Source organism: Panthera leo, chromosome B1 (assembly GCF_018350215.1).
Source record: "Panthera leo isolate Ple1 chromosome B1, P.leo_Ple1_pat1.1, whole genome shotgun sequence".
Classification (NCBI taxonomy): domain Eukaryota; kingdom Metazoa; phylum Chordata; class Mammalia; order Carnivora; family Felidae; genus Panthera; species Panthera leo.
The window spans coordinates 81,069,144-81,087,575 of record NC_056682.1 but is presented as its reverse complement, the minus strand read 5'-3'; the positions used below and the strand labels follow the sequence as shown (position 1 = coordinate 81,087,575).

The following is an 18,432-nucleotide window of genomic DNA, read 5'->3' as shown; positions in this document are numbered from 1 at the left end:
TGCACTTGTTAGCATACTGATTTGCACTTATCCTCTGCTTGTTTTGTGTCAACATTTCAAAGAACTGTCCGCAGGGGCTGCAATCTGTACAATTTCTACAAGTCACATAAATGCTCAAAACTTTTTCTTAATGAATGAGCACCCAGTAGGGACTACAACTCTCAGCGGACCATGTCCTCACTGCTCTAATGTGACACCATGTGTGTTGACATATGTCCTTCCTTATTCCCAAAAGACTTTCGATTCAGCATTCCGAGGGAGGTTTTGCTCCGTGGTAGGAATAGATCTCCCACTTCACGACAGAAACCAAACAAAACAGCATTTGCTTTAGAGAATTCTTTTTCATAATATTAAATGATTTCAATGTAAGTCAGCATTGTCTCCTCCCATCCCACTCCTCTTTACCTGAAGTCCTTTGAAAACCACCCCTGCCAGGTGGTTGAACGAGCTTCTTGGTAAACACAAGATCTTTCATTTTTGCACAGTTGTATTTATTCAACAGGCCCTTATCTTTAAAAATCAGTGATCTTCCCTATAACTTCTATCCTCTTGGTCCTAGTCTCTGTTTTCTGGTCAGTATTTCATAAATCTATGAAAATACCTTTCAAGCCGAATTTTAATTATTTGTTTCATCTCTTTCTGTGCCCACTTGGCTCTGAGATCCTTGCAAGCAGGGACCATGCTCTATTCAACTCCACTGATCCCTACTCCCTGGCACAGAGCACTCAGTTACTGCTGCTTGAATGAATGAATGAATCAATCAATCAATCAGTCAATCAACCAACCAATCAATTAAACAAGTATCAGCAGACCCAAGCTAAGAATTTAAGATGAATGACAATTCAGAGTAAGTTCACTCCCTTTATCGCTTGACAGAACTTTATATATTTGAGTGTAGTTACCAGGCATGATTGTTATCTAACTTCACTCTTAGCTTCAAATTAAGCACTCCCAATTGTCTCAATAATTAATTCTTTATACGATGAATTCAAGAACCTAGACTCTAGTTGCTTCCCTTCTGGTGAGTAGTTTATCAATTTCCCCCTTTAAATTGGGGCACTCAATTTGGCATTCAATTTACAGATGTGATCTAATCAGTTTACAAGACCAGTGTTGCCACCCTTGTTCTGAATTCAGTACTTGAATTAACTCAGCCAACTCTGCTGAAATGCATCCATTTTTCGAATGAAGGCTGAATTTTAAGTGTTCCTTATTATCTTTTTGCTTGTTATCTATTAATAGTGGTTATCTCTGGGGGTGAAAGTTGGGAAAGGGGACTTTCATGCTTTACTTTGAATATTTCTACATAGTTTTAATTATTTACACTGAGCCGGCACTGCGTTTGCCATTAAAAGCCAATATAGACTTTAAAAAATAAATTAATAAGCAGAATTCATATCTGTGATTTCTCTGGCTCCAGTCTGATGAAGTACACTTAAGTCACGTTTCAAATACTTGTATGGTACTTCTGTACTTTCTTTTGTATATATTTCCTCACCTCTCGGCAAGTATTCAAGAAGCCTTTGGTGCAGAGCAGTTCTCTCTAAATGTGATCTAGTGGTCCAGCCAACCCAAACCCACTTCTCAATCATGAAATTTCTCTCCTTATCAGTGTCAGAAAACAGCTCGCTATAATTTAATTCCCCTCTTTCTTAGTTCAGATTAAAATGCAGTAAATTATCATTTGACGTTTGCTTCCCCCTAGAAGGGAGAAATCATGCAGCACATTTCAGGAATATTTCCTGAAGCAGAGGGTGTCCCACACTTTGTTTCCTTCCAAATACAGCTGTGTTTCATGCTGTAGAGAGGACTGTTGGGTTAACAAGTAGGGCCAAACAAGCACAGATTAGAAGACAACTATAATTCTAGGCCATTACACGAAAGCAGTGTTCTCCATATGGAGCACGTAATTCAGACCCCAGAAAGTGTCACGGCACGTGACTCTCATTCTCTTACCCTCAGCTTAGCCTAAATCTTTGAGGAAAGAAATATTATCGGTGGCACAAGTTCTCACGAATCACAGAGCAACGTGCTCCAGCGGCACCTGTAGAGGAAGGTCCCTGAATGGAAGTGCAGGTGGCAAAGGCATGTCCTTCCTGTGTAGGGCCCCAGGAAGGTTTTGAAGTCCTCAGAGACACAGTGGGCCTCAGAAGACCAGTAGATGGTCCAGCCCTTGATACTGCAGACACAGGTGACCTCAGGCTAGTTTCTCCCTTTTCATGGCTCTGTTTCTACTTCTGTCCAACTGGTGGGAGGAGTCTTTCCTGTTTGCTTGTAGGCAGATGATATCAGTGAAAATGCTTTGTGAACAATAAGATACAACATAAATAGGAAGCGTGGGTGATCTACTATTATCCATTTTACAAGATGGTGCGAGGTAAGCCCAGAGAGGTTCAGTGACTTGCCCGAAGTCACAAAGCTAGTGAGAAACCCCGGTGACCGTAGGGGGACAGTGGACAGAGAAGACTGGAGTCCTTGTCTCCTGCCTAGTGCAGGTTCCTCCCTGAGCCTCTCTCTGACTTCAACCTGGAGGAGTGAAGTCAATTACTGAGGTCCATGAGCTATTTCCAGGGTTTTAAAAGTCAAACAAATTATTGTTAATAAGCTGCTAGGCTCAACATGTCTTTATTTTTGGCTGAAATGGCATCCACCCAGAGTGGGAGTTCTGGTAAGTTCAACACTGGTTATCCATTCAAATTGGTCAGAGAACTTTTTAAGAATGTCCATGCCCAGGTTCCATTCTGAGCCATCAAATTTAAATTGCTGGGGGTGTTTGCAACTTTTTAATCTCCCAGGTGATTCCAACATGCAGCCAGTGTTGAGAACCACGGTGTTGGTTAATGGTGATCAGAAACTTAGAGGCAGCAGTAGTTGTCTTTGACTGATTACACAGCACAGTTAGAGCCATCTTACTGGGATCCTTAGTTGAAATGAATTTACACCTCGTGTCTATTAACATGGCCAGCATGTATCGTGCATATACTCTGTGCCAGACACGAATCTAAATACCAACTTGTGTGAACTCAGTTCCCATAGGACCTACAATGTTCCCCCATTTTACAGATGTGAAAAAAGGCAGAGACTGCAGTAACTGCCAAGGTCAAGGCTAAAATGTGGTGCAGCCAGGACGGATCTCATGCTTCCCTGGGACCAGGATCTTAATCCCCACCCTATACTGCTTCTTACTACTGCCATAGAATGTGGCTTACAATACTTTAGCTTCAACAATGAATTAAAAGATCACTGAATGTTGAAGAATGTAGGACGGTTTCCAATCCAAAGGCCTGTAGGGGCCGGGCAGGAATATACATGAGGGAGGTGGGCAGGTGTACATGCAGACGGGGACACGGCAGCAGAGTGGTAGGAACCGTGGCAGACTGTCGAGCACATGCCCGGGGAAGGGAGACAGCCGCCACCGACTGTAGCAGATTGCTGCCATGTGGGGAGGTGGGCCCCGTGCTGCTGGCTCTTCCAAGTTTTCAAAAGAAGCTAGAAATTTGGATTTTTATGTGAAACCACCCATTTCCAAATGCTGTTTCAAGTTTTTAAACATACTGTGTGGGGCAAAACACATCGGTAGGCCACTAGCTTGTAACCTCTGATATGATCTATCTCCCACACACAACACACACACACACACACACACACACACACACACACACACACCTGAATTCTTCATTTAAAATTAATTTAATGTGTTCTCTTGGCCTGCTTCTCTGCAACTAAAAACGACAGACCCTGACTTTCCTTCTTTGGTGCAAAATTTAAACTACCTAAATAGCACATGGAAAAACCAATATAAATTTCCCCTGGGTAATTTTAATCAGTGGACTGACTGTTGAATAAATGAATAAATAAACATTTATTAAATACCTATTTTCCCATTTGAATCTCACTATAAGTCTGTGAGCATGGATTTATTGTCCTTACTTCACAGTAAAACCCAGTCATAATTCATATGATTATTACACAGTTTAGATGTAATTCAGGTCAAATCACACACACCGAACATGTTCCTACAGTAAAAGTCTAGTGTAATATTGTTTGCCTATGAAACAATATTAGTCAAGCCCTATTTTAACAGCCTTATAAAAGAATTTTACCATATCACATTATTACTCATCACTCTGATGAGAGATACGGAAAAAAAATTTTTTAAACACAGAAATCACCAAAAAGTCCTGGGTCAGAAATGCCTGTAGTCTAATCACAATCTAAGCAAATGGAAACTTATTTCATATACATAATAAGAGCTGATATTTCTTGTGTTCTTTCTATGCAGCAGGCACTAACTAGGCATGGATTTATGTGTGCATATATTACAGATATTTATCAATATCGATACTGATATTTATCAATCAAACCTTACAAGAACCCTATGATAGAGGAACTCTCATCACTATTGAGAGATGAAGAAACCAAAGACAGGGAAGTTAAGTAATGTCCCTGAGGTCACACAGCAAGTCAGTGCCAGAGCTGGGTTCTGAACAGCCTGGTGCCAGAGTCTGTGCACTTAACCACCATGAACTTAAAGCACGTGTGTTCTGTTTTCACTTAAGTTGTACTATATACGGTAGACATAGTGAAAAGAGGACAAAGTCACATGATATTTTCTCCCTGTCATTACAAAAAGCAACAAAAGCTTTTTCAAATATCCTGCCAGAAAACTTAAGAAACGAGCACTATAGAACGTTAGAAAAATCCAGCACCCTTCCACAAGTACAGTAGCTTGTCTTGAAAGCTCAGATAAGCAGAGTGCTGCTGGTCAATCCCGTAAAAGTTCATTTTCCCCTGGTCTTCTCTGGTCCCCTTTGAAGGCCAACTTCTTCAGAGTACTCAAAACAACCCACCCTGAGATCCTCTGGTCTCTCACTCCTTGCCTTTTTTTCTCCAGCCCACATTTCTAATGGGGTCTAACCACTTGTCTGACCTGTGCTGGAATTACAAGAAAGACAGAGAAAGAGAGAGAGAGAGAGAGAGAGGGAGAGAAAGAGAGAGATTATTTTAGGGTTTCCTTTTTCAGACTCAAGCTTCAGAGAAGGTCCACGCATTTCTTCGTTGCTGATAGACAGAACCTGGCTGAATTTGGACTTTCTCAAAAACAGAAGCAATGAATACCTAAGCCTTAGTCACTTAAGAACTCTAGAGACAGAACTTCAGTGGTGGAGGTTGTTTTTTAATAAGAAGGGAATGGACGGCTGGAAACAATATCCTTTTTAGGCACACAGAATCTGCTGTATTTAATATAACCCTGGGTCAGTCTGTGAAAAGCAGAGTTGCTAAAGGCCACATGCTGATCTCAGACCGTGGGCGTGTATCACTGTACATTTTATAAAATTAGCTACAGTGCAGCCTCTATGTGTGTGTATACATGGCAGTGAAGCTGACTTTTATAAAATAAACAGGAATATGCACCCATGCAGCTAAAGATTAGTATCAAGCCCAAGTCTGATTTTAATTTATGAAACTACCTTGTAACTACAGCAATTCTATCCCAAAGGTGGGTCCTTGGGGAATGATGAGAGTCATCTGAGAGGCCCCCGCTTCAGCACCTAGTCATACACTATTCTCTGATATCATAAAAGATGTAATTTACAGACAGAGGACAGAAACACAGAACTTGCCCCGGAGCAGAAGAGAGAAAGCAGCTGGCAACTTCAGCCTAGCGAGTATTCCTAGCTATTTCTAGGGTCTGTACTTTGCACATTAGTTTCTTATAAAATATGACAGAAGACACTTCAGCTACCATGAACCATAAAGTATTTTGTACACTTGGCCCTCAATGGTGTGAATTACTGAGCTGCACCTAGCAAAGTAGGGAACAGAAGAGAATACATCAAAAACAGAACACAGCATCTTCATTTATAATCTCTGTCTAAAAAACGTGATTCTAGAGTATCTTAACTAAGCCAAAACACAGTAGTAATGAAAAGCTGATAGGAAAAAAAAAAAAAAAAACCCACACGTCTTACCAGAACTAGGCCTGGTCTGAATTTCTTTCTGATAAGAGAAAACTTAGAATCTATTCCTTCACCACAAAGCGCATGGTCTAGTAAAACCTTATGCTAGAAAGCCTTGAACGCCCCCAAACGTCTTATTTTTTAGGTCATACCATCATTATCTCGTTCTGCGATCAGTCTGATTAAATTATAGAAAATTACTAATACATCACTCAGAATGCAGATATCAGCTCCAGCCTGTTGTGTTTGTTTTTCTGTCCTCCTGTCCTAATGCTCCAGCGGTACTTACTTCAAAAAAGAAGAATGGAAGAGAGACCAGCAACTCCCCACCAGGAAGGGGAAAGGATACATTAACCTACTCTCAGGACCGTGCTTTCACAGATGGCAATGCCGACCAGTCACAGAAACCAAGGGAGCCTTGTTCCACACAGTGGCCGCGTGGGCTTCACCACCACTCCTTCACACCTTGTCCTCTTTGCGTCCAAGGACACCACTCTGCACGCAAGTGACCGGGGTGAGTGACACTGGGTGAGTTTTTCTCTTTTGTCAAACCGATTCACGCTGACCCCGTCTGAACTCAAACTACCGGGATTACTAAATAAACTGGTTTACCAACCCAGCCGAGCAGCACACGATTCAACAAACCCAGTCTTCCCTACGAGAACCTCTTGACATTAATAGGACTCCTTGTATTTTAAGCCACCTTTTGACCCCCAAGAGAAGCCTGCCCGGTTGCTCCACCAACACAACACTGTCCCTTGGGTGTTTCCGCAGGCTTTGTCCACCTAATTTTATAAGCCTCGCAAGACAGAGATTTTCCACACCTCCTTTGGACCTCTCCTAATAGAGGCCATTCAAAGGCTCTAAAAACTCAACTGCGCAGCCAGCTCTGACCCTGGCCGACGGCTGTCCAATTTATATGCTCTAGCGTGATTTATTAACACTTTGTGCTTGAGGACTTGTCAACTCACACCAGCTGTGGCATCTCCAGAGCAAGATGGCAGCACATAGATAAATTAAAAATCAATTTTTTTTACTTGAAACTATTTTGAAGCATTAGAAGGAATGTGATTTTGAACTGTCTTCCTTATTTTAACAAGAAAGTTCAGTGTACCTTACTTGCTACATCAGGAATACACGGATTTCCTTTAGGAGAACAGATGAACATTACTGCCCAGTATCAACCTAGCCTGCTGTGTGGTACTTCAGAATCATTAGCTCTGCCTGACACGAGCAGTGAAATATTTTATTGCTTCAGACTCAAAATTTTTCCCTGTGGTTCCTGTCATAGTCAGGAGGAAGTGCCTCGTCACTGAAAAAAAAATAGTAAGACCAAGTAGGGGAAAGAGTTAAAACCTTCTACCCCTTCTCTTCCAATAGACATAAAAAGCAATGGAAAAATATAAATATAAGGGCTTCTGCTGCTTTGCTGTCATTTTGCTTCCCACATTTACTAGAAAGCAAGAGATGATTTTTAAAGTTTTGTTAATGAAGAACACAATAACGTCTTGACCCACAACTGAGTAAACAATGAAAATACTAGAATAACAAAACAACTGTTCCATTAACTTTTCCTTTGTGCTCCCCCCTGGGAATAAGCATCAGGCAGATTTCCAATGATAAATATAATAGGATCTGAACTCATACATGTTCATGGGTAAGTTGAAGCTAATGAGGAAATCTTAAAAGTGCTGATGGCGCCAATGGTAAAAGGATTTACAGATGTAACAAACACAAGAGAAAGCCCTTCCTGACCATTTCCCTCCTGAGTTAGTGATCCCAAATGTAGCGATGTTTAGAAAGTGCTGAGCCCCAGGCCTGGCAAACAGTCACAGTATCACTTTCCCCCTCTTCCTCTTTCTTAGACCGACAAACATTTTTAAGGTATGCAGTTTGGGATTCTGCTACAGATAAGCACATGGTATGGTTCAGAGGATCTCTAGGACTTTTTTTTTGAACATGGTATTGGACCCTGCTGGTGAAAAGAACTTTTATAAAAGAGCCATCAAGAGCAGCAGAATCATATTTAAACCCAAATGGTAATATTGCTCTAGGCCAAGAAATCAAGGCTTTATTTTGAGTAATAATTTTTAAAGCCACTTCTCAAAAATAGTTTAGGTTTAACACCCTTTGCTGGAGGTCACCTCCAAAAGCTAGTGCAGAACTTGTTTTTGATTTGTGGCCAGTAGAATCACCACTCAACTGTATAGGACAGGCTATTTTTTTTTTTCTGCATATGTATGAGGCCCATATAACAGAAACAAAAACAAACACACACACACACACACACACACACACACACACACACACACACTCTCTTACTTCTGAGGCTCAGGAGAAAATGACTATGTAGCATTTTAAATCAGAAATCTAACGCTGAGGTTAGTAGTGTCAGGTTAATGGCTCACCCATCCCCAAGGCTAATTCGGTTCTGAACAGTCCCATGGGTGTCTAGTTGAACAGAAGGAGCTAGGAAACCTTAGCAGGCCAAAGCCCAGCCTGGGGAATTGCTGGAACTCCGTGCCAGGGGCTGAGACGCACCCCAGACTCGGTATCAGATAGTACCAAGTGCTAGTCTGGATTTCCAGGACTAATCTACTTGAGGGTGGAGCTTCCAGGTTCCCTGGTGTCTGTGCTGTAGAGTGAGAGACCTTGTCAATCCACGCCATGCCTGGCTAGTAGTATATCTAATAACAGAAAAATAGGTTCTGCACATGAAGTCTATATTAGTAGCAGTGGTTGATGAGGGGGCTGAGGCAAGGGGGCGGGCCTAAGGGAAAGTAGAAAGCACTTTGAAGTTTGTATAGATTCAGTTTTCACCAATTTCTTTTTGTATTCTAATTTGTATTCTACTTCTAATTTTAAATGTGTTTACAGGTTCTCTAGATTCTTAAAGCTATATTAATAGTGTCTATTAGCCACTTCTGTGTTTGGCTTCAAAAGCAAACTTCCCCATCACATTCCCCCTCTAACGACCCTCCCCCCTAAATTATACACATCGCTCCTTTCTTTCAGGGTCAAGGTTAAAATGTGCCACTGTATAACTTCTTAAAACCCTGAGATGACTTCTATCAGTCCCAGAGTTACTATATTTTAACTCTGTACAAAAAAGTTCTCCAGGTTAAGGCAAAATCTTCCCCTCATATAAATAAACAAATAAAGAATTTAGCATTACAATGAAGTCTTAAGACTACAGTTATATTCTACATTAAATATGAATTAACACTAATTTTATCAAAGTCAATATTTATTATATCTCCCCACCACTGCAAGTTTCTTTAAGACTCACTCAGCACTTAGGAAGCCTTGGGTTACAGTGTCTGAATTGCAAAATACACCATTTGCCCAAAAATTCCTTAGTCCAAATGCAAATTGCTTACAAAACATGTGTAAACCATGCTTAGAACAGGCAGCACACATCCACAAAAAAGGTAAGTGGAAAAGCTTTGCAAATTAGGCTTCCCTTTAAAAACTACAGGGACATTTACGGTGTTTCCAAAAAGGTAATTGCTTCTTACTTCACTAAAAGTGGCTTTATGTGACTAGAAGGAGTTGATTTTTTTTTTTTTTTTTTTTTTTTTAAGTTGAGTGGATAACCGTATTCAATTAGAGAACAGGGTGGGAGAGTCCACTCTTAAAATATAACTTAATCACCAGGCACCAGCAAGCAGGAGAGGCCCACCAGGCATACGAGCTAAAATGGAGCCTGAATTTCCTCTCAGACGGAGAGGGTAGTCGCACGAGGTCAGGGTCAAGGTCACCAGCAGGGCAGGCTGCAGCTGCCCGAATGCGCTGCACACAACGGGAGGGAAGGCGTTCCATCTCCGTCAGAGCCGAAAACAGATAAATCCCTTCTCCTCTCCTACCCTCCCTCTAACCCCGGCAACATTTTTTTTTTTTTTAAGCAGTGGGGAGAAGAGAAGAAAGGAAAATGACCAAATAACCTCACCGTCCTGGTTTTCGCACACAAGCTCATCAGCTCCCAAAGTTGCCATCTAAGGGCAAGTTCGCAGAGAACACTGAAGCCCATTTTGTCCGAGCAGGGCAAGCCTCCCCCGACCCCCCCCCCCCCAGGATTCCTGCCTCCTCTCCCTCCCCCGCCACACGCCCCCGAAAAGAGCTGGGAACTGGCCGACCGGCCATGTGCACGCACACACTCTTCCACCAACTGCTGCGAGTTTTCTGTGAATCGCAGCGCGGAGCCTCCCAACTCGCCCTCCCCGACTCCGCCGCCTTCTCTTCCCTCGCGCAAAATTTCCCTACACACGCAGCCGCCTGCGAGTGATTTTATGTGCATATATATTACATATGTGATATTATCCTCAGAACCTCTAGCGGGCAGGCGAAGAAAGGACTGCACAGGGGCATTTTTTTTTTTTTTTTTAAAGGAAGGGGAAAAAAGCACAACCCAAGCCCTGTGCGTCGACTCCGGCGTACCGGGAAGGGGAAAGAAAGAGGAATGTTTGCGGAGCGGGCTGCCTGCAAGTGCCCTTGCTCGCCACTCCGGCCGCGGCCCGGGTGACACGGAGCGGCGGGGGCGCTCGGCCCGAGCAGCCCGCGCCCCCTGCCCGTCCCCCCGGGCAGGCACCGCCGCGGATATTTCGCGAGGGGGAGATCGATCGAGCTGCCTGTCTGCAGCGGAAACGCACAAGCTCACACACAACCCGAGCCCGAGACACCATAACCTTAACCCTTCCCCCACCCTCCGTGAACTTCAGGTGACCGACCACGTCGGCCTGACACCCAGGCGGGCGGGCGCTCCGGCTCCGCTCCCGCCCCCAGCCCGGGTTTTGCAGGATCGGGCTCCAAGCAGCGCCAAACCGCCGGGAGAGGGGAGCAGTGCGGGGGGAGAGAGAAGAAATTGACCCTCGGTCTCCCCCGACCCCTCCCTCCGGCGCCTCCGGCGTCCCCTCCTCCCCGTCACCCCGCCCCACGCCTTCTCCCCTGCCCCCTCCTCCCTGCATTCAAGGAGCCGGGCGGCCCCGGGGGATATTTTTAGTTGCTTCTTTCTCCTTCACTTTTAGCTTTAGCAGCATCTCGGAACACTCAAAGCGGAGAAAGATTGGGGTGGGGGGGGGCGGGAGCTGGAGAGGGAGTGGGGGAAAAGTTAAGAGTCTAGCAAAGAAAAGCCGGAGGGAGGGCGGAGAGGGACCGGGGGCGCGGGTGGAGGAGGGGAAGGGGACCGGGCCGTGCCGGCGGGTGTGTGTCTCCAGTTGGTGTGTGTGGCTGCAGCCGGGGAGGGTTGTGATGCACTTTAGTCCTGGACTCTGCTCAGGCTCGCCGGGGAGGGGGGTCTGAGAGCCCGAGTCTCGCCTGGCTCCGTCTGCTCCGACTGACCCCGCATTTTATTGCGGCCAGGAGCCCTGCTCCTCCCTCCCCTCGGCTCTGCAGGGACCTCGCGCGCCGCGAGCCGCCCTGCCTCCTGCCTCCGCCTCGGCGCAGCTCCCGCACCCCACATCCGCCCGCCGCTGCCCGGCCTCGCCCCCCGCCCGGCCGCCCCGGGCCCCCCGCGCCCCGGCGCGCCCCCTCGCCCCGGCGCCGCGGGAGCAGCCGCCCGGCGGCGCGTGTGTACCGGTGTGTTTGTGTGCGGTGCCCCCACACCCTCCCCAGCCGCTCCCGCCTCGCCCGCCCCCGACTCCCCTCCTCCGCCGCCGCCTCCTCCACCTCCGCCTCCTCCTGCTCCTGCCGCCGCCGCCGCCGCCGCTGCCGCCGGCGGCTCCGGGGCCGACCAACCCCGGCGCAACCTTTAGCCGGAGACGGACCTCTCCCTGGATCCTGTAGCCGGCGGGCGGCCGCGCGCCCTCGCCCCGACACCCCCAAACGCCATGTCACGGCCCCCAGCCCTCCGCACGCCCCGACCCCCGCACCCTCAGGCACTGGGATCCACAAGGATTTTTTTTTTTTTTTTAAAGATTCCAACCTCTCCCACCACCCCCCCCCCGATTAAAAAAAAGAAAAAAACCCGGCATCCACACTACTCCCCTCCTCCCGTCTCTTGCCCCCTCCCCCAGCAACCCGGAGTGAGGAGGGGGAGGGGGAGGGGAAAGGAAAAAAAGCCCGATCTCAAGGAAAAAAAGAGGGGGGGGGGTGAGAGAAAGAAAGAAAAAGAGAGAGAGAATAGAAAGGGCACGGGGCTGATCATCACCAACATGGCTGCCTCAGCATAGACCTAAACGAGGAGTAACCCGGGCTGTGTCTTTGTCAGTTTCACCTCTGTAACCCTAAACTAATGCAGAAAACAACGGAGGAGGCTGCGGAGGGGAAAGAGGAGAGGGAGGGCGAGAAAATGGCACGAGAGGAGGTGGAGAAGGGATGACTTACGTGAGGGAAGGCGCTTGGGCTGCTCCTGCTTCCTCCTGGGCATTTTCCCCCTTTTCTCACATTCTCCTCCTTGGTTAATGTGAGATCAAATAAACCCCCGTGGGGGCAGAGAGGCAGACACTGGCAGGAGCGGGGAGGTAGTTGGGGGGCGGGCGGGCGGGCAGGGGGAAACCCCTTCTCTCCGGTGTGTGCAATGGGCTGAAGCTGGTTTCCTGGAGCCAGATGAGGGGTTCTCTTCTTTTCTTTCCTTTCTTTTTTTTCCTTTTTTTTTTTTTTTTTAATTTTTTGGTCGTGCACCTGGCTTGTCCCCGAGCGTAATATTCTTCAATGGAAACGGATCTAATAGGTGTGAGTGTGTGTGTGTCCTATGCTCGCGTGTGTGATGGGAGGTATAAATAAATGAGTGCCGGTGCGGCGGTGTCTATGGCCGCGCTCTGTGTCTCCGAGCCCCTAACACTAATGTCGGGATCAAAGGGCAGCGGCGGCGGCAGCACAGCTCACAGCTCGCTCTCTTGCTCTCTCTCTCTTTCTCGCTCTCTCTCTCCTCTCGCGCTCTCTCTCTCTCTCTCTCTCTGTCACACACACACTCACACATACACAGAGGCACAGACTGAGGGAAAGAGCGAGAGCTAGACACACACACACACACACACACACACACACACACACACACGCAGAGCAAAGAGGAAGGTGCCCTAAGGCTCCCAGGGCGGACTCAGCCTGGGATTTGCAACCGCTCCGTCTGGAAAGAATGGGGGGCGCGCGTGCGGGGGTGGGATGGAGTTCTTCGAATTTATCCCGCTATTCGCCAAATCTAGGGGGAAAAAAGTTTTCCCCACTCTTTAAACAACGATTAGTTCATTATTCTTGCTGGTTTTTTTTTTTTAAGAAAAGAAAATAGATTTTTCTCTTAACTTTCTTTTGTTTATTAAACTACATTTTGTTCTGTATAAAATTCTTCAGGGTTTTGCACTGCAAGAATTACTCTTCTCACCCCATCACCTTAAGTTTGTGGAGGTTATGGTTTCCCACACATTCTTCCAAAAAACATTCCAATAAAAATAATTTTAAAAAAAATTAAAAGATAACATATGGTGAAATCGATAATGAGGTTGATGGAATAAATGCCCAGTTTGGGAGTGTTTAGTGGAGTTAAAACTGAAAAACGCTGCCTACGTGAGAATTACATCCCCTTGACAAAGGGGGAAAAATAAGATTCGGTCACCCCCTTGGTTGTTTTAACAGCTACATGATACTCCTACAGTGCACAAAGCAAGCTTGACTTCTGAAATTTACTTTTTTTTTTTCCTGCTGCTGTAATGCAGGTATATGAAGCTTACCCTGAAGCGATTCTAGTTTGCATTATGAACCCAAATATAGCAGTTTTCATCAACTGATACGTACTTTCATTACTTTACAAATCACACATCTTTCTTCAAAGAGAGACATAAAGAGGAAAAACAGAAAAGGATGGGTCTCACTCTAGCACAAAAGATACTTGGTGAAAGAGGACTGTTCTCTTTGTGACTTGCAGTCATTTGGATAAAAGTTCACTCAGAGGTTGTTAATGATTTAAACTCCAAAACCTGCTACTATAATTGAAGTAAAAATGGTCTGAAGAAGAGTTGTTTCATAAAACTCTCTTTGTAAGAGGAAACTTTGAACTTAGCAGAATACATTATATGTCATGAGTCAGATGTAGCTAAAAAATAAAAAGGTGAATTATTTAACTACATCTTCCCTTTTTAGCTTTTTAAAAACTCTGACTCATCATCTTATTATGTTAAATATTTTCTTACCAATTTTAAAATAGACTTTTTCATCAAAGAAGGTGGAGGCATGGTGAAGATACAGAACGTTAAAATGACACTCTGTAAGCTTACTTGGATATCTAATGCCTCTTTGAGGTTCTAGCTTAATTCTCACAACTTGAGTGGTGTTAACAGCCACAGTGGATAAACCCCTACGCTCTCCTTAAAAATAACAATAAGCCTTTATATTGCATACTTTTATTAGAGAAGCTTAAAGAGTGTTGTATCTTCCATAAGATGTTTTTCATTGATAATGAAATCTCAGGATGAAACCCTCCTTGCCAACTACCGGAAAGATCTGGCTTCCGTGTGTGACGAGTAATGCTATCCGAAACAGGTTTTGAAACACCTGCTTGAATTCAATCTAAAACCAAAACAGAGCAGTCAAGGTTAAAATGGAGCATCATCCTTAAACCAGTTCTTCCCTGAGTGTTGACTTAAGTAAACTGGTGATCTGAGTTTCCCTGTGTTACAACTTGAAATGGAACGATCTTCCAACTCAGATAGAACTCAGCTTGCCATGACTTGAGTATTGTCAGTAGCATTGGACTCGAAATTAATATGTGAATGATAAGTCAGAGCCCGTTCATTCCAAATAGACTCATTGCCCGGAGTATGCAGGCTCTTTAAACCTAACACGGAGTAAACAGAACTGTCACGACACTCCACCACTCCACCCTCGGAACTTTTGGCTAGGATATGAAGGACCACTATGAAGGAAGTAAGAACTCTGCATCTATGCACCACCACTGTTTTCCTGAATTGTTACGAGTCTTTACAATGCTCAGTACGCCATAATCGAACACATACTTCAGGCCTTTCCTCAAAGTAGAGTACATTTCCTGCAACCTTTTACAGGCATGCAGGCAAACACTGTCAACTTTTAATTATATAGGTATTCTATCAACAGCCCAAAGCATTTTTAATTGAGTGTATTCATACCTCTACTACTTTCCAAAAATTATTTGAAGTAGTACACAACAATAGAAAATGGAGATAAGGGCACAACAATTTCTGTTTAAATCTCAGCTTGGAATCTGTCTGCTGCAAAGCACTCTACGAGGGCACCGCATCTCACCCGCAATGGCTATATGTTCAGAGAACACAAACTAAGTTTAATGGTAGACTAACCTAAAATATTACGATAATAAGTAGCTGGAGATTGCTACAACAGATTTCAAAATCAAATGAACAAATGATTTTATGTATGTGTGCCTTTTGGATGCACGTACTCATGAGCCATTAGCTTGGATTATTGTTGACCATAGTCATTACATTGGAATATTCTATTTGCTTCACCCCCACAGTCCAAGCTTTTAAAGAATATTTTATCTTAATAATTATAGTACTCTCTCCACCCCCATCTCCATCACCTCTCAAATGTGAGATTAGAATAGATTTTCTCAAAATTGTGCATTTTAAGATGTTTCATAAATGCTCACTCTCCCAGGAGTAAATTCTATCCTAGCCCCAAGTATTGCTAAAGTGGGTAGACAGAGGGAGCACTTCCCCTGGAATGGTGTGTGGTCTCTAGAGGGGTCCTTGAGGTCAAAACTATTTTCATAATAATACCAAGATGTTATTTGCCCTTTTATCTGTGTTCATATTTACATTGATGATGCCAAAGCAATGGGAATAAAGTGCCAGGACCCTAGCAGCTCGAATCAAGGCAACAGCACCAAAATGTGTTAGTAGTCATTCTCTTCTTCACCACTGTGCACTAGGGGAGTGGGGGACTTGGGGGGGGGGGGGAGGAAGATTCATTTAAAAGTGTCCTTGATGGAACAGTAAAATTTACTGTGTTAAATATCAACCCTTTAAATAGTCTTTGTGACAAAATAGTAGATAACGTGTAAAATTCCTCGGCTGCATACTGCAGTACATCAGTGTCTCCAGGAAAATCATTTGTGGGATGGTTTGATATTGCTGCTTTTTTCGTGGAATACTGATAAGGGGCTCCTGGGTGGCTCAGTTGGTTGAGCATCAGACTCTTGATTTTGGCTCAGGTCATGATCCCAGTGTTGTGGGATCAAGCCCTGCCTCGTGTTCTGTGCTGAGCATGGAAACTGCTTAGGGTTTTTTTTCTCTGTCTCCCTCTGTGCCTTTCCCCTGCTTGTGTGCTCTCTGTCTCTCTCTCTCTAAAAATAACAATAATAAATAAATAAATAAGTAAAATAATGATAATAATAGTAAAGAATGACTGAAAGACAAACTGTGGTTATGCAGAGTTGGATATTTCTCAAAAACTGAATTAAATGAATCTGAAACTTCAAGGAACACAATGCATGGTATTTTTTGGCAATGATAATATTTGTACTTATACGTGAAAATTTTAATTTTAGGGGTGCCTGGGTGGCTCAGTCGGTTAAGCGGCCGACTTCGGCTCAGGTCATGATCTCGCAGTCGTGAGTTCGAGCCCCGCGTCGGGCTCTGTGCTGACAGCTCAGAGCCTGGAGCCTGTTTCAGATTCTGTGTCTCCCTCTCTCTGACCCTCCCCCATTCATGCTATGTCTCTCTCTGTCTCAAAAATAAATAAACGTTAAAAAAAAATTTAGAAAATTAGAATTTTAGATAACTTGTGTCCATCACTGTGAGTTTAATAGCTTCCTAATACAGATTTTTCTGATGAGATCCATGGTGACATTAATGAATATGACTTTTTTATATTGTGTAAACATTTTGGAGGAACTGCATAACTCAGTGAACCAATGTTTCCCAAATGACCAATACATGATGATACAAAATCATAATGTAAATAGCCATTCAAAGTACAAGGTAGACCAATGGATTTTAGTGTAAAAGTATAAAAAGTTCATTGATACGGTTCCAGAAACCACATGTAAGTAATCTTTAAGAAAGTACCGCTCACCAAGTTTTGATGTAATGTCAAAGAAGAATGTCCATAATTATCTGAAAAGGTTACTAAAATACTCCTCCCTTCTGGGGTACCTGGATGACTCAGTGGGTTAAGCATCCCACTCTTGATTTCGGCTGTCATGATTTCACAGTTTGTGAGATCAAGCCCTGCATCAGGCTCTGCACTGACAGTGAGGAGGAGTCTGCTTGAGATTCTCTCTCTCCCTTTCTCTCTGTCCCTCCCCTGCTCATGCTATCTCTCTAAATAAATAAAAATAAATAAATCTTTAAAAAATACTCCTCCCTTCCTCCAACTACATATCAGTATGAAGCTTGTTTTTCTTCATGTACATCTTTAACCAAAGCAACATATCACAACAGATTGAAAGCAGAAGCAGAGATGAGAATCCAGCTCTCTCTACCAAACCAGACACTGCAGAGATTTGCAGAAACATAAAACAATGCTACTCTTCTCACTGAAATTTGGTTTTGAAAAATGTAGTTATTTTTCATAAATATGTGTTACCTTTTATTGAGTTTATCATTGGTATTATATGTTAATTAATAAGTAAATATTTTCTAAAGTCTGCAGTTTTGATGCATAATATAATAAACATCAATAGGCGTAACCTGTGTCTTCTTTGGGGCCCTCGATAACTTCTAAGAGTATAAAGGAGTCCTGATTCCAAAATGTTTGAGAACCACTGCCTTAGAACTTAAGATGCAGTGAAAGAACTTCTCTGGGTGTTTTAAGAGAGGCCTGGGGATCTGATTGTAAATATGTTTCAGCTTCTCATAAAATGAAGCACACTTAGCTTTAGGAGCTGAGCGTTGGTTATGTGTTCCCTAAGACTGGCTCCTCTGATAGGATCCCTTATGTGACACAGAGAGGATCTATGAGACAGGGTTCTCCAGAGAAACAGAATCAATATGATATATATAAATATTTACAAGAGGAGACTTATTATAGGAATTGGTTCACATGTTTATGGAGGCTAAGAAGTCCCATGATCTGCTCTTTGCAAGATGGAAAACCAGGAAAGCCAGTGGTGTAATTCAGCCCAAGCCCAAAATGCTAAGAACCATAGGACCTGTGTCTAAGGGGGAGAGAATGAGTTCAATCAGAGAGAGTGAATTTGCTCTTCTTCTGACTTTGTTCTAATCAGGCCCTCAACAATTAGATAATGTCCACCCTCATTTGTGAGGGCGATCTTTACTTAGCCTACTGATTCAAACGGTAATCTCTTGAAAAAACCCTCACAGACACACCCAGGAATAATGTTTTACCAGCTATCTGGGCATCCCTTAGCCCAGTCTAGTTGACACATAAAGTCAACCATCACAGAGGAGAAGTAGGTGTTCAGCAAGTCCTGCTGGAAATGCCCAGCCATGTGGAGGAGCTGGTTATTCTGAACACAGGGTCCAAGCCTCTTCTGGTCTCAGGCCCCTTTAAGAAAGTGAAACCACTCAGGGTCTCTCTCTCT

The 18,432-nt window shown here is 44.1% G+C and overlaps 1 protein-coding gene across 5 annotated transcripts in view; it reads right to left on the bottom strand.

Moving 5' to 3' along the window:
* ZNF827 (zinc finger protein 827) overlaps window positions 1-12,419 on the bottom strand; it is a 172,994-nt gene extending 160,575 nt beyond the window's left edge. For all 5 annotated transcript variants that reach the window (XM_042935378.1, XM_042935382.1, XM_042935383.1 and 2 more), the window contains exon 1: window positions 12,282-12,419. In XM_042935378.1, the coding sequence (XP_042791312.1) occupies window positions 12,282-12,324 (43 nt within the window). In that variant the 5' untranslated portion in view covers window positions 12,325-12,419. The remainder of the gene's footprint in view (window positions 1-12,281) is intronic.
* Window positions 12,420-18,432: the final 6,013 nt, after the last annotated feature.